Source organism: Cetorhinus maximus, chromosome 1 (genome assembly GCF_964194155.1).
Source record: "Cetorhinus maximus chromosome 1, sCetMax3.hap1.1, whole genome shotgun sequence".
Lineage (NCBI taxonomy): Eukaryota > Metazoa > Chordata > Chondrichthyes > Lamniformes > Cetorhinidae > Cetorhinus > Cetorhinus maximus.
In genome coordinates this window covers 240,935,168-240,958,115 of record NC_135879.1, presented here as the reverse complement: position 1 = coordinate 240,958,115, position 22,948 = coordinate 240,935,168, and the positions used below count along the sequence as shown (strand labels likewise).

Here is a 22,948-nt window from a genome sequence, read left to right as displayed (position 1 = left end):
TTGAAATTATGTCCCCTCGTGACTGACCCTTCAACTAAGGGGAACAGTTGCTCCCTATCCACCCTGTCCATGCCCCTAATAATCTTGTACACCTCGATCAGGTCGCCCCTCAGTCTTCTCTGCTCCAACGAAAACAACCCAAGTCTATCCAACCTGTCTTCATAACTTAAATGTTTCATCCCAGGCAACATTCTGGTGAAACTCCTCTGCACCCCCTCCAGTGCAATCACATCCTTCCTATAATGTGGCGACCAGAACTGTACACAGTACTTCAGCTGTGGCCTCACCAAGGTTCTATACAACTCCAACATGACCTCCCTACTTTTGTAATCTATGCCTCGATTGATAAAGGCTAGTGTCCCATATGCCTTTTTCACCACCCCACTAACATGCCCCTCCGCCTTCAGAGATCTATGGACACACACGCCAAGGTACCTTTGTACCTCAGAACTTCCTAGTGTCATGCTGTTCATTGAATACCACCTTGTCAAATTACTCCTTCCAAAGTGTATCACCTCACACTTTTCAGGGTTAAATTCCATCTGACACTTATCTGCCCATTTGACCATCCCATCCATAGCTTCCTGTTGCCCAAGACACTCAACCTCACTGTTAACCACCCGGCAAATCTTTGTGTCATCTGCAAATTTACTAATCCTACCCCTCACATAGTCATCTATGTCGTTTATACAAATGACGAATAATAGGGGACCAAGCACAGATCCCTGTGGTACGCCACTGGATACTGGCTTCCAGTCACTAAAGCATCCTTCTGTCATCACCCTCTGTCTCCTACAACTAAGCCAATTTTGAATCCACCTTATCAAATTACCCTGTACCCCATGTGCATTTGCCTTCTTTATAAGTCTCCCATTTGGAACCTTGTCAAAGGCTTTGCTGAAATCCATATAAACTACATCAACTGCACTGCCCTCATCTACACACCTGGTCACCTCCTCAAACAATTCAATCAAATTTGTTAGGCATGACCTCCCATGCTGACTATTCCTGATCAAACCTTGCGTCTCCAAGTGGAGATAGATTCTCTCCTTCAGAATTTTCTACAATAGTTTTCCTACCACTGACGTGAGACTCACTGGCCTGTCATTCCCTGGCTTATCTCTACAACCCTTCTTAAATAGCAGAACCACATTAGCTGTTCTTCAGTCCTCTGACACCTCCTCCATGGCTAGAGAGGAATTAAAAATTTGGGTCAGAGCCCCTGCGATGTCTTCCCTTGCCTCTCTCAGCAGTCTGGGACACAAATCATCTGGACCTGGAGATTTGTCCACTTTTAAGCCTGCCAACATCTCCAATACCTTGTCACTCCCTATATCAATTTGCTCAAAAACCTCGCAGTCTCTCTCCCCAAGTTCCATACCTTCATCCTCATTCTCTTGGGTGAAGATGGATGTGAAGTATTCATTCAACACTCTAGCGATGTCCTCTGGCTCCACCCATAGATTGCCCCCTTGGTCCCTAATGGGCCCTACTCTTTCCTTGCTTATTCTCTTCCCATTGATATGCTTATAGAGTATCTTGGAATTTTCCCTACTTCTACCAGCCAGAGCTTTCTCATATCCCCTCTTTGCTCTCCTAATTGCTTTCTTAAGCTCCACCCTGCACTTTCTGTACTTCACTAATGCCTCCCCTTGTACCTGCTAAAAGCCTCTCTTTTCCTTCTCATCATCTCCTGAATATCTCTGGTCATCCATGGTTCTCTAGGCTTGTTTCTCCTTCCTATCACCCTAGAGGGAACATGTTGAGCCTGTACCCTCCCCAGTTCCTTTTTGAACGCCCCCCCCACTGCTCCTCTGTAGATTTCCCCACAAGTAGCTGTTCCCAGTTTACCTTGGTCAGATCCTGCCTTACTTTACTAAAATCCGCTCTCCCCCAATCCAAAACATTTTTATGCAACTTGTCTATTTCTTTGTCCATAACAAGCTTAAATTGTACCATGTTGTGGTCGCTATCACTAAACTGCTCCCCCACCACCGCCTCAGCTACCTGTCCGGCTTCATTTCCCAGAATTAGGTCCAGCACTGCGCCTTCCCTTGTTGCAGCCTCTACATATTGACCTAAAAAGTTCTCCTGTACACATTTCAAGAAATCCACTCCGTCCAAGCCCCTAACACTACGTCTATCCCAATTAATGTTGGGAAAGTTGAAATCACCTAATATAATTACCCTATTATTGTTTTTTCACACCTCCGTAAATTGTGCACATATTTGCTCCTCAATTTCCCGCTGACTATCTGGGGGCCTATAATAAACACCTAACAATGTGGCTGCCCCTTTTTTATTCCTAAGCTCTACCCACAAAGCTTCATTCGATGCCCCCTGCAAGATATCATCTCTCCTTACTGCAGTAACTGACTCCTTAACTAATAATGCAATGCCTCCTCCTCTTTTACCCCCTCCCCTGTCTCGCCTGAAGATTCTATATCCCAGAATGTTGAGCTGCCAATCCTGCCCCTCCCTCAACCACGTCTCAGTGATGGCTACTATATCACAATTCCACTAAAAAAATTATCACATAATAAATAATTAACCATAGTCCGCAAAGGACCATAGGCATCTCTCTCCATTAGCAAGAGAGACAATTAGTTATATATAGCTTGAGGAGCACCACTCTGCAAGCGTGGGGCCAAGAGAGGAGGCAGGCATCCATGAGCTACCACTGCCAGTACAGGGATTGAACCCATGCTGTTGGCATCATTCTGCATCACACCCTAGTTATCTGAGATAACGAAACCGCACAATCACAAAATGTACTTGTTAGAAAAATTAAAGCCCATGGGATTAAAGGACAGTGACAGTACAGCTGTTTTTATTGGTCCATGGGATGTGAGCACTGCAGGTATTTGTTACCCATCTCTAATTGCCTTTGAGAAGGTGGAGGTGGTGAGCCACCTTCTTGAACAAAACTGGCTAAGCAAAGGAAAGCAGAGTATAGTGGTAAACAGTTTTTTTCGGACTGGAAGGCGATATATAGTTGATTTCCCCAAGGCCTCCAACTGAGCCTCCAATTTCACCCTTGTTACTGTCACTCTACCTACTGCATGCAGGTGTAATGGAAGAAACACAAAACCTACATTTATACAGCACCTTTCACAAGTCCCAGATCACTTTATAGCCAATTAAGTACTTCTGAGTTCTAGTAGTGACTGGTATAATGAAGGCAATGTTATCAAATAGCAGAGCAAGCTCGAGGGGCCGAATGGCCTACTCCTGCTCCTAATACATATGTTTGTATGTCATTCTGGGATGGATGAGATGAACTGGGCTAGATGGCCTTTGTCATCCATAATTATCTTGCAAACAGAGGGTGGAATCATGGCTAGAGTTCTGTTTATTTTGTTGCTAATGGAAGTTTACTGAGCAGGCTTTGTGGGGTGAAATTGCCAGGACAGGGGTGCGTTAAGGGTCCATAGTGAATCAATAACCTGTTTTACACTGCACATAATTCTCAAGAGTCCTTTACATTGACTTCAATCTTGTCCTTTTGTCCACTTACCTATTATCCCACTCTACCTTGGTGCTTTAATGAGTTTTTTGAGGTATTGAAATATCACGATAAAGTTGTGTTGCATAGTAGATATTGAAAATATATTATAGTGAGAAGAAGCAATCAGAAGAGTTTTCAGACTTGCTGATCAAGAAAACACAGATACAGTTGTGAACCATTCAGTCTTTGTGCTCTGCCCTCTTAAAAGCTGTGTCGCACAGAGACACCTGAGGGCTTCAACTCTCACTGACAGCGAAGACCTATGTTAGTCAACCATTCCACTTTGTTGTTCAGGAGTAATTTGATCTTTCTACCCTGTGCGATTACTGATAAAATAGAATCGAATTACAACTCTTCAGTAATTATACTGAATATCATGCACCCGGGCAGGAGAAAATCTTCTATAGAACAGAAAAGATCTTGTGCAGTTTATCTGGGTTGCAAGTTTAATCTTCCCCCAAATATGAATTTACTGTCACCATATCCATATGGTGCAATGTTCCGAGCATGTTAATGGGGGCTGAGGCAGTCACCAAAATCAGTGTTATCATCTGCACAGTGTTATAAATAATCAATGGGATATTTTCCTGTCAAATTAATAATATTGCATGATGCTGTTAAAGTAAAATTTGTAATCTCTGTTTGTTTAATAGTTACGTGGAATTACCTATTGGGTGCACACAAACTAACACTGCATTATATCATTGCTCCTCTTAATATTAATGATCCATGCTGCATATATGTCGGACGATATTTGTGACCAGATGCCAACAATGGGCGTTATCATTTACTAGGACTTTTTTGTGATTGATTGGTGAATCTGGAAAGAGGAAAATATATCATGCATGACTGAAGTGGAGGGTTAAATGGGTGTGGAGGTTAAAAGGGCCCGGAAACAGGAGAAGCACCAGGGACCATGATTTCTCTCCCAGGCCCTGCTTGCAAGGCCAGCATTTATTGCTCATCCCTAACGGCCCTTGAACTGAATGGTTTGCTAGGCCATTTCAGAGGGCAGAATCAGCCACATTGCTGTGGGTAAGAATGGCAGATTTCCTTCCCCAAAGAGCATTAGTGAACCAAGCGTACTTTTACAACCATCGATGACAGTTTCACTGTCACCACTACTGAAAATAGCCTTCAAATTCCAGACTTTTTATTTAAATGAATTTAGATTCCACCAGCTGCTGTGCCCCAGAGCATTAGCCTAGGTCTCTGGATTACTGGTCCTGTGCCATTACCACTACGCCACCCCAAAGTAAACTACATACAATTTTAAAGGAAATGCAGGAACATAGAGTCCTGAGTGTATGTGTACATAAATCATTGAAGATGGAAAGGCAATTTGAAAAGGTTGCTAAAAAGGCATCTAGGATCTTTGGCTTCATATAGGCATGGATCACATAAGCAAGGAAGTTATGCTAAAAGACATGGTTTATAAAATACTTGTTAGGACCCAGCTGCAGTATTGTGGCCAATTCTGGGCACCATATTTTTGGAAGGATGTCATGGCCTTGGAAAGGGTGCAGAGATTTACTGGAATGGTAGGTCAAGGCGAAGATGACCATGTTCATCATCTGTGGTGTTTGGTAGGGTTCTAGTGGCTAAGGCTGATCTCTGCCTGGAAGATTCTGCTGAAAATAGTACAGGATACCACAGGCGATTGAGTTTTGCATGAGTTGTTGGTTCAGGATTTCCTCTGCTTTCGTTTTCTCTCTGCTTCTTATATGTTCTTACTTTGAAAGGATGCTGCATCATTTTTATCCAGTTGCACTGGGTGCAGCAAACCTGAATGAGCTTCTCCAGGACTCAAATCAATATCAAAACTCAAAAGTGAAGCATTCAGAGTATACTCGTAGTCCGTTTCCTTTAACTGCCATGAGAGCTCACTCCAGACTCATGCTCTCCTTAGAAGATATGCTTTGGCAAGCAAGTGTCAGGCATTCTGGCTACATGACCAGCCCAACTCAGTTGTGACTGTCTCAATATGGTGTGGATCATAGAATAGTTACAACACAAAAAGAGACAATTTGTCCCATTATGTCCGTGCTGGCTCTCTGCAAGAGCAACTCACTTAGTCCCACCACACAAACCACACACCCCCTATTCCCCCGCCACCCTTTCCCCATGGGCCTGCAAATTTTTCCTCTTCAGATCATAGTAAAGCAGGAATCCTAACACTGACCCCCAAGGAACCCCACGATAACCCTTCCTACAATCCGAAAGACAACCGTTTACCACTACTCTGTTTCCTGTCACTTGGCCAATTTCATATTCGTGCTGCTGCTGTTCATTTTATTCCACAGACTCTAACTTTGTTGACAAGACTGTTATGTGGCGCTTTATCAGATGCATTTTGGAAGCCTTTTCACACCACATCAACTGCATTATCCTCATCAATCCTCTCCATTACCTCATCTAAAAAACTCAAGAAAATGAATTAACATGATTTTCCTTAAACAAATCTGTGCTGGCTTTTCTTAATTAATCCACATTTGTCCAAGTGACTGTTAATCTTGTCACAAATTCTTGGGCGGAACCTTGTTGAGGAGTCTCGCCTGTCAGCTGGACAGCCAGCGAAGATCCGTGCTGCCTCTTTTCGGGAAGGTCTGCTGAGCCACGTGCCAATCAGTGACGACGCCACCTGCGGGCCTTCCCTGAAATCAGCACACTGGGGCGGAAGTCTTATCTGTCAGCTGCTGGCCAAACAGAGGCTCAGCAGCGCCTCTGGCTGCTGCCAGAAGGAAAGGCACCAGAGTCCCAGGATCGTGGAGTGGCCCAGGTCACAGCTAAGCAATGTGTTGGGGAGGGGGGTGTGGAAGGATGTTTGCCGGGTGGAGGCCGTTGGGAGAGGGGTGTGGGGGGAGGGGTGGTGGTCAGCAGCAAGGGCAGGAATTGGCTCTCAGTGGACCCACCTTCCTGATGTTGAATCCCTTGATCAGGCACTGAGTGCCTTTGATTGAGCGACACCACCCCACCCCCCTCCGCCCAGGAGGTGACAAGCTGGCCGCTAATTGTAGCTGATGTACAGGCTGCATGGTGACAGGCTCGTCTGCAGCTGGGTTAATATCAGCAGTGGCGGGATGAGGCCCTTAAGTGATCATTAATTGGCCCTTAAGGGCCTCAAGTGGCAGCAGGGCAGCAAGGTTGGCTTGGGCCTTCCCGCACATAACTTAGTTCTGGTGGAGGTGGGAAGGGAGCGGGGTTTAAGTATGTCATCCTCCTGCCTAATTAAATGCCCTTCTTACCTCCAAACATGCTGCCAGAGAGAGCAGAAGATTCCGCCCATCATTTCTAAAAGCTTTCCCACCACCAGGTTTAAATTAATTGGCCTGTAGTTCCACCCTTTCCTGAACAAATGTGGAGAGACCAGAGAAACTGGGGTTGTTCTGCTTAGAGCAGAGATTGCTTAGGGTAGATTTGGTAGCGGTGGTCAAATTCTTGAAGGGTTTGGAAGAGTAAATGTAGAACTTGTGACCAGTGGCAGAACGGTCTTAAAATCATAGAATGGTTACGGCACAGAAGGAGCCCATTCGGCCTGTTGAGTCCATGCTGGCTCTCTAGAAGTCCCACTCACTCAGCCTTTCCCCATGGCCCTGCATTTTTTTTCTTTTCAAGTGCTTATGCAATTCTCTTTTGAAAGCCATGAGTGAATTTGCCTCCACCACCCCGTTAGCATCATCAATTTCAATTCACAACTTGCTCCCACTCTGACCTTCCGGTCCTTGGTTTGCTACAGTGTTTAAATAAGATCAATTCAAGCCCGAGAAACAACACCTCATCTTCTGACCCGGCACTTCACAGCTTTCCGGTTAACATTGTTCCTAATTCTTGTGCTCTTGTGTTCCTGGACATATTCTGTTCCCCTTCTTAAGTATAGGAATTGTACTAGCTGTCTGCCAGTCCTCTGGCGCGACACCTTTTTTCTAATGAATGATTAAATCAATGATAATAAGCAATAATGCCTCTGATACCTTTTCCCTAGATTTATTTAGAATACATCGGGCGGATTTTTCCCAGATTTGCACTAAGTGTGGAAGCGGGCGGGTAAAATGTCGATTTACCCGCTGGCTGCGATGGCGGGTTTTCACGCCCTATCATCCCAAACATGCCTCATTACTTATGCACTACCAAGAAACACGCTGTTTCCATGGCAGGCGGGCTCTCATTCACCCTCCCACCATCACCCTGCCATTGCATCACGCCGGCTGTCATGTTTGGCAGCCGCTAACACACAGCTCATCGCTACCAGCTCACCACTGCTGCCCGTGAGACAGGCACAGGCCAGGCACATTTATCATCTGGCCCAGCAGGTGTCCTGGTTACACTTTCTCCATCTCTATCCATGCAGGACAAGCTGGCACACAACAAGAGAGGTCACAGTCCGCTGGAGGAATGCCCGAAATCAAGTTCCACACGGGCTTTTGAAAACAGAGCCATCTAGCTGGCCGTCAAGAATCTGGCGCTGATGGTGAGGTCGGCACTGCTCTACTAAGTGAGGATCCAGCAGTGCAACATCCATCAGACAACCATGCCGTGAGCGATGTGTCCTGTTTTACAGGCCACTGCCATGCACTAATTATCTCTCCTTGCTTTCGCAGCCACATCTGCCAAACAGCCGACAGAGTCCATGAACCAGGGCCTCCAAGCAAGCCCTGAAGAAACCTCCGAAGTCGAATCTGAAGGCACCCTCCTCGAAGTTCCATCACAGCGCTCATCCACACCCTCCACCAGCGCAGAGACACACAGCTTGGTGGGACCTAGTTTTACAATAGACATGGGATCACAATTTGGTGAGCACATCACACTGCCTGATCCACAGCAGGCGGCGGCAGAGGCTTCTCAGGTCCCCGGCATTCGGAGGACTGCTGGAGGCCAGAAATTTGCTGAGTCCGATTCAGATGACGAGCCTCTGGACTTGGTCACATCTCAGTTGCTGGAGTTGCAAAGGCAAGCTTGGGAACACCGGGAAGGGATGTCCGCTGTACTCCTCAGATTGCAAGGCACGATGGAGGGGTCCGTCTGCCTTCAGTCTGAGGTGATAGTGCCAGCATGCCATAAGACCATGGAAACCTTGGTTCAGGATGTCGCTCCTGCATTGCTGTGTGGACTCAACTCCATCACTGATGCCATAGTTGGCCAACAACAGTGTGTACATGACAGGGGTGCGGGGCAGCTCGATCTCTCTCCAGCTACCACTTCCCCTCAAAGAGTCAGCCAGGGGCCCGCGGGCACCCAAAGGGAGAAGGATCAGCGAGTGCATACTCTGGGCCCATCCACCCAGGTGACTCTGGGAGTGACCGGCCCATCCAAATCCCCTCTTCCTGTGACCTCAGCAGCTCCAGTTTCACAGGTTGAGGAGGGTGCCACTGCCACACAGCAGGACCCCGAAAGCAGTCCGGGGCCTTCCAAGTCTCGACCCTCCAGAGGACGCCTGCCAAAGTCATCACAGACAGGGCGTTGCAGTCAGCAGGCTGCCTCCACCTCCACTGCGGATGTCCGGTGAGCACCAAGATGTAGAGGCAAGGCTAGGACAGTTAAGGAGAATTAACTCTTTTAGAGTCCACCAAATAAACTAAATTAACAAAATGAGGGATAAAGTAAACACAGCCCCTAACTTAGGGTAGCTGTAAAACCAAAGACAAAATTTAAAGGAAACTTACAAACATCAAATCAAAATGTGATTAAGGGGGTCGATAAAGCACCCCAGTTAAGGAGAATTAGTTGCACAGCCTGCGCATGGGTGTTAATCACTTGTACATACTGTTCACTATTGTCAATAAACTCTCAAGAGTGTCTCCCTGCCTATGGCTCCTTCTTCTGATGAGCAGTGTTCATGTCACTCAGATGTGAAACCTTTCTGCACAATATAAAGGCAGGTGTAGCAGTCTAGGGCCTCTTCCCTGTGTTCTGTGCAGCCTTCAGACCAAAGTGATGGTCTGGCCGCACACTTCCTTGAGACATTATTGATGCCTGCACCTCAGTGGTGCTTGTCATTGCTACCAGAATGCAGTGGTCAGGCACCACAGAGTTCTCTCATTGTCTCAATGTGCTCTCAGCACCTTTAAGGAGAGGCTGACCCCATCTCTTCAGCAACTGTGAACACTGACGCTGTGCACCAGCTCCTGATGGGTTCAGGTGCTGAAGACGGACAAAGTATCAGATGCTTCTAAAGTTTCTTGGTTGCATCTCTACGATATGACCCTGATCATGGAGTGCAAGCAAGCTGCCCTTGGCCAGATAGGAATCAGGCATTCTCAGAGGCCATGTGAAGATTTATAGAGTGTCCTCACTGCATGTCGTCATCATCCTCCTGCAATCGAGTGACTATTAGGGCCTCCATTGCATCTCCATGACAGGAGCATTCTCACGGAGGGTATTTGCACTGCCTAAGCCAAACTGGAGTCAAACAATCACAAATGTGCTGTGGGGATCTGTGAGGTTACCTCACTGCATGTCGTCATCATCCTCCACAAATCTAGCAGCTATGAGGGCCTCCCGAGTGCGCCTGCTTCTTCTAGCCGGTGCGAGGACCTCCTCACCCTCATCCCTGTCAGCATCCTCCTCATCAGAGGAGACGTGCAGCTCCTCCATCACCTCCTCAGCCAGCTAATCACCCTGTTGGAGCGAAAAGTTGTAAAGGGCGCAGCAGCCAATGATGAGGCATGACACCCTCTGCAGACTGTATTGCAGGGCTCCACCAGACCGGTTCAGACACCAGAACCTCATCCTCAGCATCCCGATGGTCTGCTCCACCAAGTTGCGAGCTGCAGCATGAGCCTCATTATACCGTCGCTCTGATGCAGTCTGAGGCCGCCACACGGGTGTCATCAGCCACGGCATCTGCGGGTAGCCCTTGTCCCTGAGGAGCCATCCCTGCAGTTTCTGTGGACCCTGGAAGACTCCAGGGATCTGTGACCAACTGAGGATGTAGGCGTCGTGCACACTCCCTGGGAAACTATGCGCACACCCGCAGGATGTATTTCCGGTGGTCACATACCAGCTGCACATTCAGTGAGTGGAATCCCTTGCGGTTGATGTAGTCCACCTTGTGCAGCGACGGAGACCTGAGCGCCATATGGGTGCAGTCGATCGCACCCTGCACCTGTGGGAATCCCGAGACCCGGGCAAATCCAATGGCCATTGCATCCTGGCTGTCCCGGTCCCTGGCGAAATGCACAAAGCTGTGTGCCCTCGAGAAGATGGCAACCGTGACCTCATAGATGCATTTGTGGGTGGTGGCTTGTGACATCCCATGAGGTCACCTGCGGAGCCCTGAAAGGAGCCACTGGTATAGAAATTGAGTGCTGCAGTAACTTTCACAGCCACTGGCACTGATGCCCTCCATACCCCCTTGGAGCCAAGTCCTGCAGTAAGTGGCAGATATGAGCGACCAGGTCCCTAGACATGCGCAGCTGTCGGTGACACTGGTTCTCATTGGGGTGGTGTGGGGTAAGATCTGGAGTACTTGGAGGCCTCCGCATTGCTTGCATGGGCGGGCAGGCTAGAAGCCTAACCCCAATCATATCACTGTGGCTGTGCCTGAACTGTCTCAGTTGCAGAGGAATGGTCAGTTTATACAGGTGTCCCTACTGCGTGGCCACTTCCCTCGCCTACCCTGCCCCCCACCTCGAGTTCTTGTGCACGGGATCCAATGCCAAGGACTAGTTACCCCCTCCCCCCACCCCCACAGAAAACAGCAACAGTCGCCGCCGAGACTGGGCAGCAGTTGCCTCCGAACACCATCCCCCAAAAACAGTCGCCTCTGTGGCAGGGCGGCACTTCACCCAGGCCCCCCGGCACCCCTGGAGCCTGCAAAGCAATAGGCGACCATAGCGAGCCGTGGAAAACGATGCTGTTCACTCAGTTCCCCCAAAGTGAAGGCTGCCAAGTGCATGTCGCCTGTGTGCTGTTGTGAAACACATTGACGTGCTTTCCCACCGAAGTAGAATGACGATCCAGCGGAGTCCAAGAGCCTGGCAGGATGGTCCTTTAATGTATGCTGATGTATTACAATGAGCTCCCCGATGACTGTTGGTGGGAAACACAGCCAGCCATTGTTGGGCTGAGCGGATGATTGCGACCTGCCTTCCCACCATCGTGAAACCGATTGCGTCATCTTGTCCGCGCACGCCTCCTATCACACCTGCTGCCAGCGGGCACGGAAAATTATCACGGAAACATGCTTTATGCCAAATAATGAGTTTAGTCTGGAAAACCAAGCTGAACTTTTAAAAACAGAAACTTTTTAAAACACAAACTAAAAGTGTGACTTAAGCTTGCAACAAAGATGACTACCCAATTGCATCTCCATATTTCAACCCACTGAGATGGAGACACAACGTCTGTGAAGACCCATCAAGGACAGTGACCTCAGGGGAATATGAATGAGCCACGTATCCTGTCTTCATTAGCAAGGCATCAAGGCAATAACCTTGGATATTCAGCAGGGGCTTCCCAGGCATGACCTCATCAAGCTACAACGGAATTGGGCCGAGAGAGAAGATTCCCAGACATGAACTGATTAAGTTACAAGGGGGACTACACTAATCATGACCATGTTTGAATTACTGGGTGACAGTCATGTGTCAGGCCCATCCTTTGTATGTTTAAACTTCCACTTTTTCTGCAGAAAGCAGGGCAAACAGCTAAGATGCTGACAAAAGAAGACCCGAGAAGGGTCCTTCCTTCCTCACTCTCCACCCCACCTTGCAAGCTTTGAAGGTTTTCCACCCAGGTTGGTTGATAGGGCCCTCAAACATGTCCGGCCCATCTCCCACGCATCCGTCCTCACACCTTCCTCTCCCTCCCAGAACCATGATAGGGTCCCCCTTGTCCTCACTTATCACCCCACCAGCCTCCGCATTCAAAGGATCATCCTCCATTATTTCCGCCAACTCCAGCATGATGCCACCACCAAACACATCTTCCCTTCACCCCTCCGGCAGCATTTCGCATGGATCGTTCCCTCCGGGACACCCTGGTCCATTCCTCCATCACCCCCTACACCTCAAGCCCCTCCCACGGTACCTTCCCATGCAACCGCAGAAGGTGCAACACCTGCCCCTTTACTTCCCTCCTCCTCACCGTCCAAGGGCCCAAACACTCCTTTCAAGTGAAGCAGCATTTCACTTGCACTTCCTTCAATTTAGTCTACTGCATTCGTTGCTCCCAATGTGGTTTCCTCTACATTGGAGAGACCAAACGCAGACTGGGTGACCGCTTTACGGAACACCTTCGGTCTGTCTGCAAGCATGACCCAGATCTCCCTGTCGCTTGCCATTTCAACACACCACCCTGCTCTCATGCCCACATATCCATCCTTGGCCTGCTCCAATGTTCCAGTGAAGCTCAACGCAAACTGGAGGAACAGCACCTCATTTTCCGACTAGGCACTTTACAGCCTTCTGGACTGAATATTGAGTTCAACAACTTTAGATCATGAACTCTCTCCTCCTTCCCCACCCCCTTTCCGATCCCCTTTTTTCCTATAATTTATATATATTTTTCTTTTCCCACCTATTTCCATTATTTTTAAATGTATTTCCATCCATTGTTTTCTCTCTACCTTTTGGCTGATTTCGATTCCCCCCCACCCCACCCCCACTAGGGCTATATGTCCCTTGCTCGTCCTGCTTTCCACCCTTAATGTCCCCATTAGCAAATTTCTTAGCTAATATCACCACCGTCAACACCTCTTTCTCCTTTTGTCTATGACATCTTTTGGCAATCTCCACCTATCACTGGCCCTCAATCCAGCTCTACCTGTCCCACCCCCGCTTAAACCTGCTTATATTTCACCTCTTTTCTATTTTTCCTTAGTTCTGATGAAGAGTCATTCGGACTCGAAACGTTAACTGTGTTCCTCTCCGCAGATGCTGTCAGACCTGCTGAGTTTTTCCAGGTATTTTTTGTTTTTGCAAGCTTTGAACCCTGTTTGTTGACCATGACCATCCAGGGATGCCCCTGCTGCTGACTGCGACTTCTTTAAAGAATTTAGCCAAGTGCTACTGTCTCCAGGGTACTAGCCAAATCAGCTGTCTACATCTTTAAATCGGTATCAGACTACCGAAGGAAGCTCACAGGACCAATGAATTCAGCCTGAAGCCCAGCATATAGAAGGCTTTTGGATTCCGCTTGATGTTAGATGTCAGTCTCTTCTCGTAGTCTGTCTCTGATCATCTTTTCACTTCCTCTCTGAACTTTCTTTATTCAGCTTGTTTCTCACTTATATTAACAACCTGACATCTGTCATATGGATCCTTTTTCTGTTTCATCTTCATCTCTATCTCTTGCATCTGATCCATTCTCAACCTCCTGAAATTGGCCCAAGATTCAGTCTAGAGGGTGATGACAGAAGGCTGCTTTAGTGACTGGAAGCCAGTGTCCAGTGGCGTACCACAGGGATCTGTGCTTGGTCCCCTATTATTCGTCATTTATATCGACGACATAGATGAGGGTAGGATTAGTAAGTTTGCGGATGACGCTAAGATTAGCCGGGTGGTTAACAGTGAGGTTGAGTGACTTGGGCTACAGAAAGATATAGACGGGATGGTCAAATGGGCAGATAGGTGTCAGATGGAATTTAACCCTGAAAAGTGTGAGGTGATACACTTTGGAAGGAGTAATTTGACAAGGAAATATTCAATGAACACATGACACTAGGAAGTTCTGAGGAACAAAGGGACCTTGGCGTGTGTGTCCATAGATCTCTGAAGGCGGAGGGGCATGTTCGTGGGGTGGTGAAAAAGGCATATGGGACACTAGCCTTTATCAATCGAGGCATAGATTACAAAAGTAGAGAGGTCATGTTGGAGTTGTATAGAACCTTGGTGAGGCCACAGCTGGAGCACTGTGCGCAGTTCTGGTCGCCATGTTATAGGAAGGATGTGATTGCACTGGAGTGGGTGCAGAGGAGATTCACCAGGATGTTGCCTGGGATGAAACATTTAAGTTATGAAGAGAGGTTGGATAGACTTGGGTTGTTTTCGTTGGAGCAGGGAAGGCTGAGGGGCGACCTGATCGAAGTGTCAAGATTATGAGGGGCATGGACAGGGTGAATAGGGAGCAGCTGTTCCCCTTAGTTGAAGGGTCAGTCATGAAGGGATACAGGTTCAAGGTGAGGAGCAGGAGGTTTAGGGGGGATGTGAGGAAAAACTTTTTTACCCAGAGGGTGGTGATGGTCTGGAATGCGCTCCCTGGGGGGTTGGTGGAGGCGGGTTGCCTCACATCCTTTAAAAAGTACCTGGATGAGCACTTGGCATGTCATAGCATTCAAGGGTATGGGCCAAGTGCTGGTAAAACATCTAATCTAAACATTTTAATACTATGATTACTGTTTCCTATAAGATCCCCTACTGACTCCTAAGGGCTGGATTTTGTGGAGCCAACAGGAGTCTTGCCCGCTGGTTGAAAAAGCGGTAAGGAATCCCCATCAGTTCCTTGGGGGAGGCCTGACAAAATCAGGTGCCCTTACGTAGCCATCGTTGGGCCTCCCCTCCAATTGATTTACTCAGCAGTGGAAGTCCTGACCATTCAAAGCTGTCAGCCAATCAGAGGCCAGCTACTTGTCACTGCTAGCACCCACCAGAGGCCCAGGAACACCATAGCACCCAGACCAAAGGTGTATGAGGTTGGATGGGGTCGTGTGGTGAAGGTTGCAGTGGTGGGGGGTGGGTGGTGGTGTCTGGGTGTGGGGTTGGAGACAAGGGCAGGGGGGCAGTTTATAGCCATTCCCCCCTTCCCGATGCCAAAATCCCGATGAGACACAGAGTGCCTGATAACAAGGAACCCTCCGCTGCCACCACAGCCCGCAACCCCCCTGCCCCCCTCACTGTCCTGCTCCTCTTATGTATTCAAAGTGTTTCCAGCTTGCATTCCAGACAAATGACTGAGTCAGAGAGATTCAAGATGAAGGTATCTACTTGCAAATATGTTCACTCTGGATACTTTCGCTGACCACAAATTCCCAATACTGCAGTCCAGACACCACCTGTTCTGCCATATCTTAGTCTCTATTATTTGTATCTACTTTTTAATTTGTTGTGAGAGTTTTTTTCTACACACTAGCTTGCTCTCAGCATTAGAACACTGGATAAAAATTTTAAATACTTACTGTGTCAAGCTTACACAAACCACTACAAGTACGTAAGCCTGTAAGTATCTGATGCGTGGCTGCACACCCACAACTTAGCGGGAACAGTGTGGGAAATCACAAATATAAATGAATATAAATACCTGTCTGTATGGTTGTTCAGGATGATTTTGTTCTTTACGTTGTACTTGCTTTGGTTGCTGACGATAAGGTGTTCTAACCAAAGTTCCTCTGAGATGTTTATACAGATTACTTCTCAGACTCAGTGGGTTATATGTTGATTCTACATCTAGGCTATCCAATATGTTCTACAAAAGTACAAAATAAAAACTTTTGTTTTTTTTTTGGATTTGTGGGGCCCTGGGCACCATGAACATTGGTGTTCTCGTAGCCCTCTTACTAGTCCCCTCCTCTTGTCACCCTAATTATTGAAAAACAAAATGTAGTAAATGATACGTAGAAGTAGACCTGTGACAGGTTTACACATTGCATTAATAATAAAGCAAATCACATCACAGAATACTACATTTAAGTGAAACTGCTCAATTTTGTACGTATATTGTAGTGAATTTTCTGACTCTGCCTCACCCTTTCTGACAATTGTAAGGAACATATCCAAAAAGGTGGAGATAAAACAATCCTCACCCCCTTTTTGATCCCTTTTTCTAATAATTATTATACATATTTTTATATATATTTTTTCTTTTCCCACCTATTTCAATTATTATTTAAAAAATTTATTTCCATCCATTGTTTTATCTCCAATTTTTAGCCTATTTCGATCCCTTCCCCCACCCCACCCCCACTAGGGCCATCTGTCACTTGCTCATCCTGCTTTCTACCCTTAATGTCACCATTAGCACATCCTTTAGCTAATATCACCTCCGTCAACACCCCTTTGACCTTCTGTTTATGACATCTTTGGCAATCTCTCCTTTGCCTCCACCTATCACTGACCCTCTATCCAACTCCACCTGTCCCAACCCCCTTAAACATCTTATATTTCACCACATTTCTTTTTCTCTTTAGTTCTGATGAAGAGTCATACGGACTTGAAACATTAACTCTGTCTTCCTCTCCACAGATGCTGTCAGACCTGCTGAGTTTTTCCAGCAATTTTTGATTTTGTTTCAGATTTCCAGCATCCGTAGTATTTTGCTTTTATCTTTTTATTTTCTGTTGGATTGTGGATTAGAATTACAATGGCTGCAGGTTGAAAGATATGTCCACCAGAACAGGGTGAGAGATATATACAATGTTGCAGTCCTGGAACTGAGTGTGCCATGAAAGACAGGATGGTGCCGGAAAGGAGTCCTGGACCAAGGGAACTGCTTTTTTAATTGGCTCCTGACCAGGTGACCCAGTTTTGTGTGAAGAACAGGGCAGGAGAATAGCTCCTAACCTGTAAGGATCAAGACCTAAGACCTCTTTCTTCTGTGTGTGGAAGAGTCCAGTAATTCCACAATAATAGCTAGCTGGTTTTTTTCTCCTCATATCTCTATAACTTGCTCTCTCTCTCTGAAAACCCCTGTCAAGAGGCAAAGGGGAAAATCACTGTTAGAGACATTGAAAGGCAAGTGCTCAACCAGTGAACTAAATACTGAAAGTGCTGGAAGACAACCTCATGTCATCAACAAGAACGGAAAGGAATATGCAAAATCAACCCATTGAATCCTGTACTCTGGAATTGGTGAAACCGATCTGGGACCAATGTTCTAGCGAAAAGGGTAAATAGGGTGGTCAACAGGACTTTAAACTAGAAAGTGGGGGGAGGGAAGGGTAAAACTCCAAGAAGTATGACTAATGGGAAACAAAGCAGCAGATTAGCGTGTGGGGGGTGGATTCAACTTCATGGAAAATTATGAAAAACTGAAAAGTAAGGAGAGCCCAGGAGAGGCTATTAAATTCTCCAGAACACAAAATAGGACAGAGTGTTTGGAAAGGGCTAGGAATATAACTTCAAGCACATCAGATAAAGGGACAACAATGAGAAAGGGGACAGGAAATACAGGACTGAAGGTGTTGTATCTGAATGCACGCAGTATACAAAATAAGGTAAATGAGCTTGTCGCGCAGATTGAAATTGGCAGGTATGATGTGGTGGGCATCACGGAGACATGGCTGCAAGGGGATCAGGACTGGGAGCTAAATATACAAGGATATACATCCTATCGAAAAGATAGGCAGATTGGCAGAGGGGGTGGGGTTACTTTGTTAGTAAGAAATGAAATTAAATCGATAGCAAGAAATGACGTAGGGTCAGATGATGTAGAATCTGTGTGGGTAGAGTTGAGGAACCGCAAAGGTAATAAAACCATAATGGGAGTTATGTACAGGCCTCTGAACAGTAGTCAGGATGTGGGGCACAAGATACACCAGGAGATAGACAAGGTAAGAAAGGCAAGGTTACAGTGATCATGGGGGATTTCAATATGCAGGTAGACTGAGAAAATCAGGTTGGTAGTGGATCCCAAGAAAAGGAATTTGTGGAATATCTACGAGATGGCTTTTTGGAGCAGCTTGTGGTGGAGCCCACTAGGGAACAGGCAATTCTAGATTTAGTGATGTGTAATGAGGCAGATTTGATAAGGGAGCTTAAGGTGAAGGAACCCTTAGGAGGAAGTGACCATAATATGATAGAATTTACCCTGCAATTTGAGAGGAAAAAGCTGGAATCAGATGTACCAGTATTACAGTTGAATAAAGGCAACTACAGAGGCATGAGGGAGGAGCTGGCCAGAATTGACTGGGAGATGAGCCTAGCAGGAAAGACAGTGGAACAGCAATGGCAGGAGTTTCTGGGAGTAATTTGGGAGACACAGCAAAAATTCATCCCTGGGAAGAAGAAGCATACTAAAGGGAGGATGAGGCAACCATGGCTGACAAGGGAAGTCAGGGAAAGCATAAAAGCTAAAGAGAAAGCATACAATGCGGTGAAGAGCAGTGGGAAACCAGGGGATTGGGAAGCCTACAAAGACCAACAGAGGACAACTAAAAAAGAAATAAGGAGGGAGAAGATTAAATATGAGGGTAAACTAGCCAGTAATATAAAAGAAGATTGCAAGAGTTTTTTTAGATATATAAAGGGTAAGAGAGAGGCAAAAGTGGACATTGGGCCGCTGGAAAATGACGCTAGAGAAGTAGTAGTGGGGAACAAAAAAATGGCGGAGGAACTGAATAGGTACTTTGCGTCAGTCTTCACAGTGGAAGACACGAGTGACATCCCAAAGTTCAAGAGAGTCGGGGGGCAGAGGTGAGTATGGTGGCCATTACCAAGGAGAAGGTGCTAGGAAAACTGAAAGGTCTGAAGGTGGATAAATCACCTGGACCAGATGGATTACACCCCAAAGTTCTGAAGGAGATAGCTGAAGAGATAGTGAAGGCGTTAGTGGTGATCTTTCAGGAATCGCTGGAGTCAGGGAGGGTCCCAGAGGACTGGAAAATCACTAATGTAACCCCCCTGTTTAAGAAGGGAGTGAGGCAAAAGATGGGAAATTACAGGCTGATTAGCCTAACCTCGGTCGTTGGTAAGATTTTAGAGTCCATTATTAAGGATGAGATTTCAGAATACTTGGAAGTGCATGGTAAAATAGGGCCAAGTCAGCATGGTTTCATCAAGGGGAGGTCATGCCTGACAAATCTGTTAGAATTCTTTGAGGAGGTAACGAGTAGGTTAGACAAAGGAGAGCCAATGGATGTTATCTACTTGGACTTCCAGAAGGCCTTTGACAAGGTGCCGCACAGGAGGCTGCTCAGTAAGATAAGAGCCCATGGTGTTAGAGGCAAGGTACTAGCATGGATAGAAGATTGGATGTCTGGCAGGAGGCAGAGAGTGGGGATAAGGGGGTCCTTCTCACGATGGCGGCCGGTGACTAGTGGAGTTCCGCAGGGGTCAGTGTTGGGACCACAACTTTTCACTTATACATTAATGATCTAGATGAAGGAACTGAGGGTATCCTGGCTAAGTTTGCAGATGATACAAAGATAGGTGGAGGGACAGGTAGTATTGAGGAGGAGGGGAGGCTGCAGAAGGATTTGGACAGGTTAGGAGAATGGGCAAAGAAGTGGCAGATGGAATACAACGTGGGCAAGTGTGAGGTCATGCACTTTGGTAGGAAGAATAGAGGCATAGACTATTTTCTAAATGGGAAGAGAATTCAGAAATCTGGAGTGCAAAGGGACTTGGGAGTCCTAGTCCAGGATTCTCTTAAGGTTAACTTGCAGGTTGAGTTGGTAGTTAGGAAGGTAAATGCAGTGTTGGAATTTATTTCGAGAGGACTAGAATATAAAAGCAGGGATGTGCTGCTGAGGCTTTATAAGGCTCTGGTCAGACCACATTTAGAATATTGTGAGCAATTTTAGGCCCCGTATCTCAGGAAGGATGTGCTGGCCCTAGAGAGGGTCCAGAGGAGGTTCACGAGAATGATCCCAGGAATGAAAGGCTTAACATATGAGGAACGTTTGAGGACTCTGGGTCTATACTCGATGGAGTTTAGAAGGATGAGGGGGGATCTGATTGAAACTTACAGAATACTGAAAGGCCTGGATAGAGTGGACGTGGGGAAGATGTTTCCATTAGTAGGAGAGACTAGGACCCGAGGGCACAGCCTCAGAGTAAAGGGAAGACCTTTTCGAACAGAGATGAGGAGAAACTTCTTTAGCCAGAGAGTGGTGAATCTATGGAATTCATTGCCACAGAACACTGTGGAGGCAAGGTCATTGAGTGTAGTTAAGACCGAGATAGATAGGTTCTTGATTGGTAAGGGGATCAAAGGTTATGGGGAGAAGGAGGGAGAATGGGGTTGAGAAACTTATCAGCCATGATTGAATGGCGGAGCAGACTCGATGGGCCGAATGGCCTAATTTCTGCTCCTATGTCTTATGGTGCTATTGAACTGTTTTATCCCACCCTTAAAATCCATGTTTTTGTGTGTCTTATGTGTCCTGTACGTGTGTGTGTATGTGTGTGTGTGTATGGGGATTTAAGAAGGGGGTAGAGTTTAAGTTATTGTGTTAGAAATTAGCAGTTTGTATTTCTTTCTTTTGCCACTGGTTAACGGCAGTTTGTTCAATAAACAGTTATTTACTTAATAAGTTTACAAACCTGGTGCTCATATTCTGTTAACCTAAATTAAACAGTTAGGTAGAATTGGGGCAATCTGGTGGTTTGGTCAAACTTTTCACATTTGTCACGGCTTGAGGAACAGTGGGGCTTGATATTACAGTGCACTATCCCCTGAGTCGTGACACAATATCTTTAAATGCGAGAATATTTTGATTCAGTGGTTGCATGCAGTTTTTCCCTGAAGGTGATTTTTAATGGGAGTTCCCTATTTGCACAGACCATGTGGACAGCAGCCTACGCATTAATCTGCCCACTTATATGGTTAAATATAAATTTGCTGTACAAGGAAAGGGTGAATCTTTACATTGTAGTAATGTTAACTTTTAGTCTTTGTTAAGTAGAGAAATATGATTCTTAAGTTGTTACTATCTTAAAATGGTTAGTCGTCAGAGACACATCAGATGGAAAAGTTCTCTTTGTTCGTTCATTAGAAGGGAGGCCTTAAGTACAAGCACTTGCCTGAGAAAGAAATTAAAATAGAAAGTGGTGGAAAAACTCAGCAGGTCTGGCAGCAAGAGGGGGGAAAAGCATCCATGGTTAAGCAAGGAAGTTAAAGATAACATAAAGGCAAAAGCTAAGGCATACCAAATTGCAAAGGTCAGTGGCAGGCTGGAAGATTGGGAAACTTTTAAAGATCAACAGAGGGTGCTATTGAGAAGTGACTGAAGCATTCTGGGAGAAGTCATCGCAGACACCGCGACTCAGAAAGGAATCGAGGAGAAGGACTCTCGCGCTCAACAGGAGGCAGAGCATCCAACAGAGGGTGCTAGTAAGAAGTGACTGAAGCATTCTGGGAGAAGATCATCGCTTCTCGGCCTCTTGGCTAAGATCAAGTGTAGTATCTAAGATCAAGTGTTGCAGGGGCGACACCATGGTCCTGCCATGGCAAGGTCGGGATGGAAGGGCGAAAACCAATCGCAATCCGAATTCATACCGTGGGTTACCTATCACCGTCCGAGTCACGGTGAACCACAGCGACGAAGGAGGATCACCTATGGATCGGGGCTTCTTCACCAGGAGGATCCTGTTGAAGGCGTGCGGCTTCCAAGCTACGGAGATCTTCACCCTGCACGACTCCCGCAAAGGTGGTTATTTTGACGTCACGTTCAAGCAAGTGGCAGACTGCGTCCGGCTCCTGAGGGTGTTCGAGGAGAAGAGAGACCTGCCGGAGATGAAGATCCTGACGGCGGAGCCGCACTTTTCTCTGCCGTTGCAACGGGAACGTGAGGTGATGGTGCATGTGTACAACCCCTTCGTCCCTGTCGCCGACGTGGTCACCTTCCTCACCAGGTACTTCGATAAGGTGGGGAGCGGCACCGAGATTCGAGACGACTTGGGGATCTGGACAGGCAAACGCCTGTTTAAGGTCACGCTAAAGACCGATGGTAAGGGAGCCATTTTCCACCCTCCTTCCAGTTTCGCAATCGGGGGAAACCGTGGCTACCTGGTCTACGCTGGGCAACCCAAGCATTGCCGCTCATGCGGCAAGGCTGGTCATGTGGCGGCCAACTGCAGCGCCTCCCTCTGCAAGATCTGCAAACAGGAAGGGCACCAGACAAAAGACTGCAAACAGGCCAAGTGCTGCAACCTGTGTGGCGAGGCAAGTCACCTCTACAGGACCTGCCCCAAACGCTGCCGTACTTACGCACAGGCAGCCAAAGCCGACCACGGGGAAGCAGAAGAAATGTTCCGTGTCACTCCAACCACCAAGGCCCCCAGGGAGCTCAACGGGACAAAGGAGGACACAGAGAGAGACAAGGTGGAGAAAGAGATTGAGGCAACAGAGAGCCAATCAACAGCACCACCCCCTGAACCTTCCAGTCCTCAGGACAGCGAATCAATGGAGGAGGAGGCAGCAGTGGAAAAGCAGCAGGGGGAGTGGCGGACGGTGAAGAACAAGAAAAGTAAGAGGGAGCGAAGAAGAAGCAAAGGCGTTTCCCAGAGAAGCGGCAAGAGGCGTCTCCCATCCGACACGGATGACAAGGGCAGCAGCTCTTCGGATGAGGAAGTGCCAGAGCGGCACCGACAGAAGAGGCGGCAAAGCTCCAGGGCGTTGGAGGACGAGACACCCGAGCTCCAGAAAATTGGAGACAACAAGGAGACCAACGCACCCCAACTTTGCCTGCAACCTGAGGAGGCCAGTGCACCACAGCCCCTGGAATCTGGGAGCAGTGAGGCAATCATCGCACCCCAGCTCCAGGAAGCCGGGAACAGCAACCCCCCA

At 47.1% G+C, this 22,948-nt stretch overlaps 1 protein-coding gene across 1 annotated transcript in view; it reads right to left on the bottom strand.

Annotated features, from left to right (window-relative positions):
- The window catches only part of m1ap (meiosis 1 associated protein), a 115,933-nt gene that overhangs the window by 5,856 nt on the left and 87,129 nt on the right, over positions 1-22,948 (bottom strand). Inside the window, exon 9 of the mRNA XM_078555710.1 lies at positions 15,743-15,907. Coding sequence (XP_078411836.1) covers positions 15,743-15,907 — 165 coding nt within the window. The remainder of the gene's footprint in view (positions 1-15,742; positions 15,908-22,948) is intronic.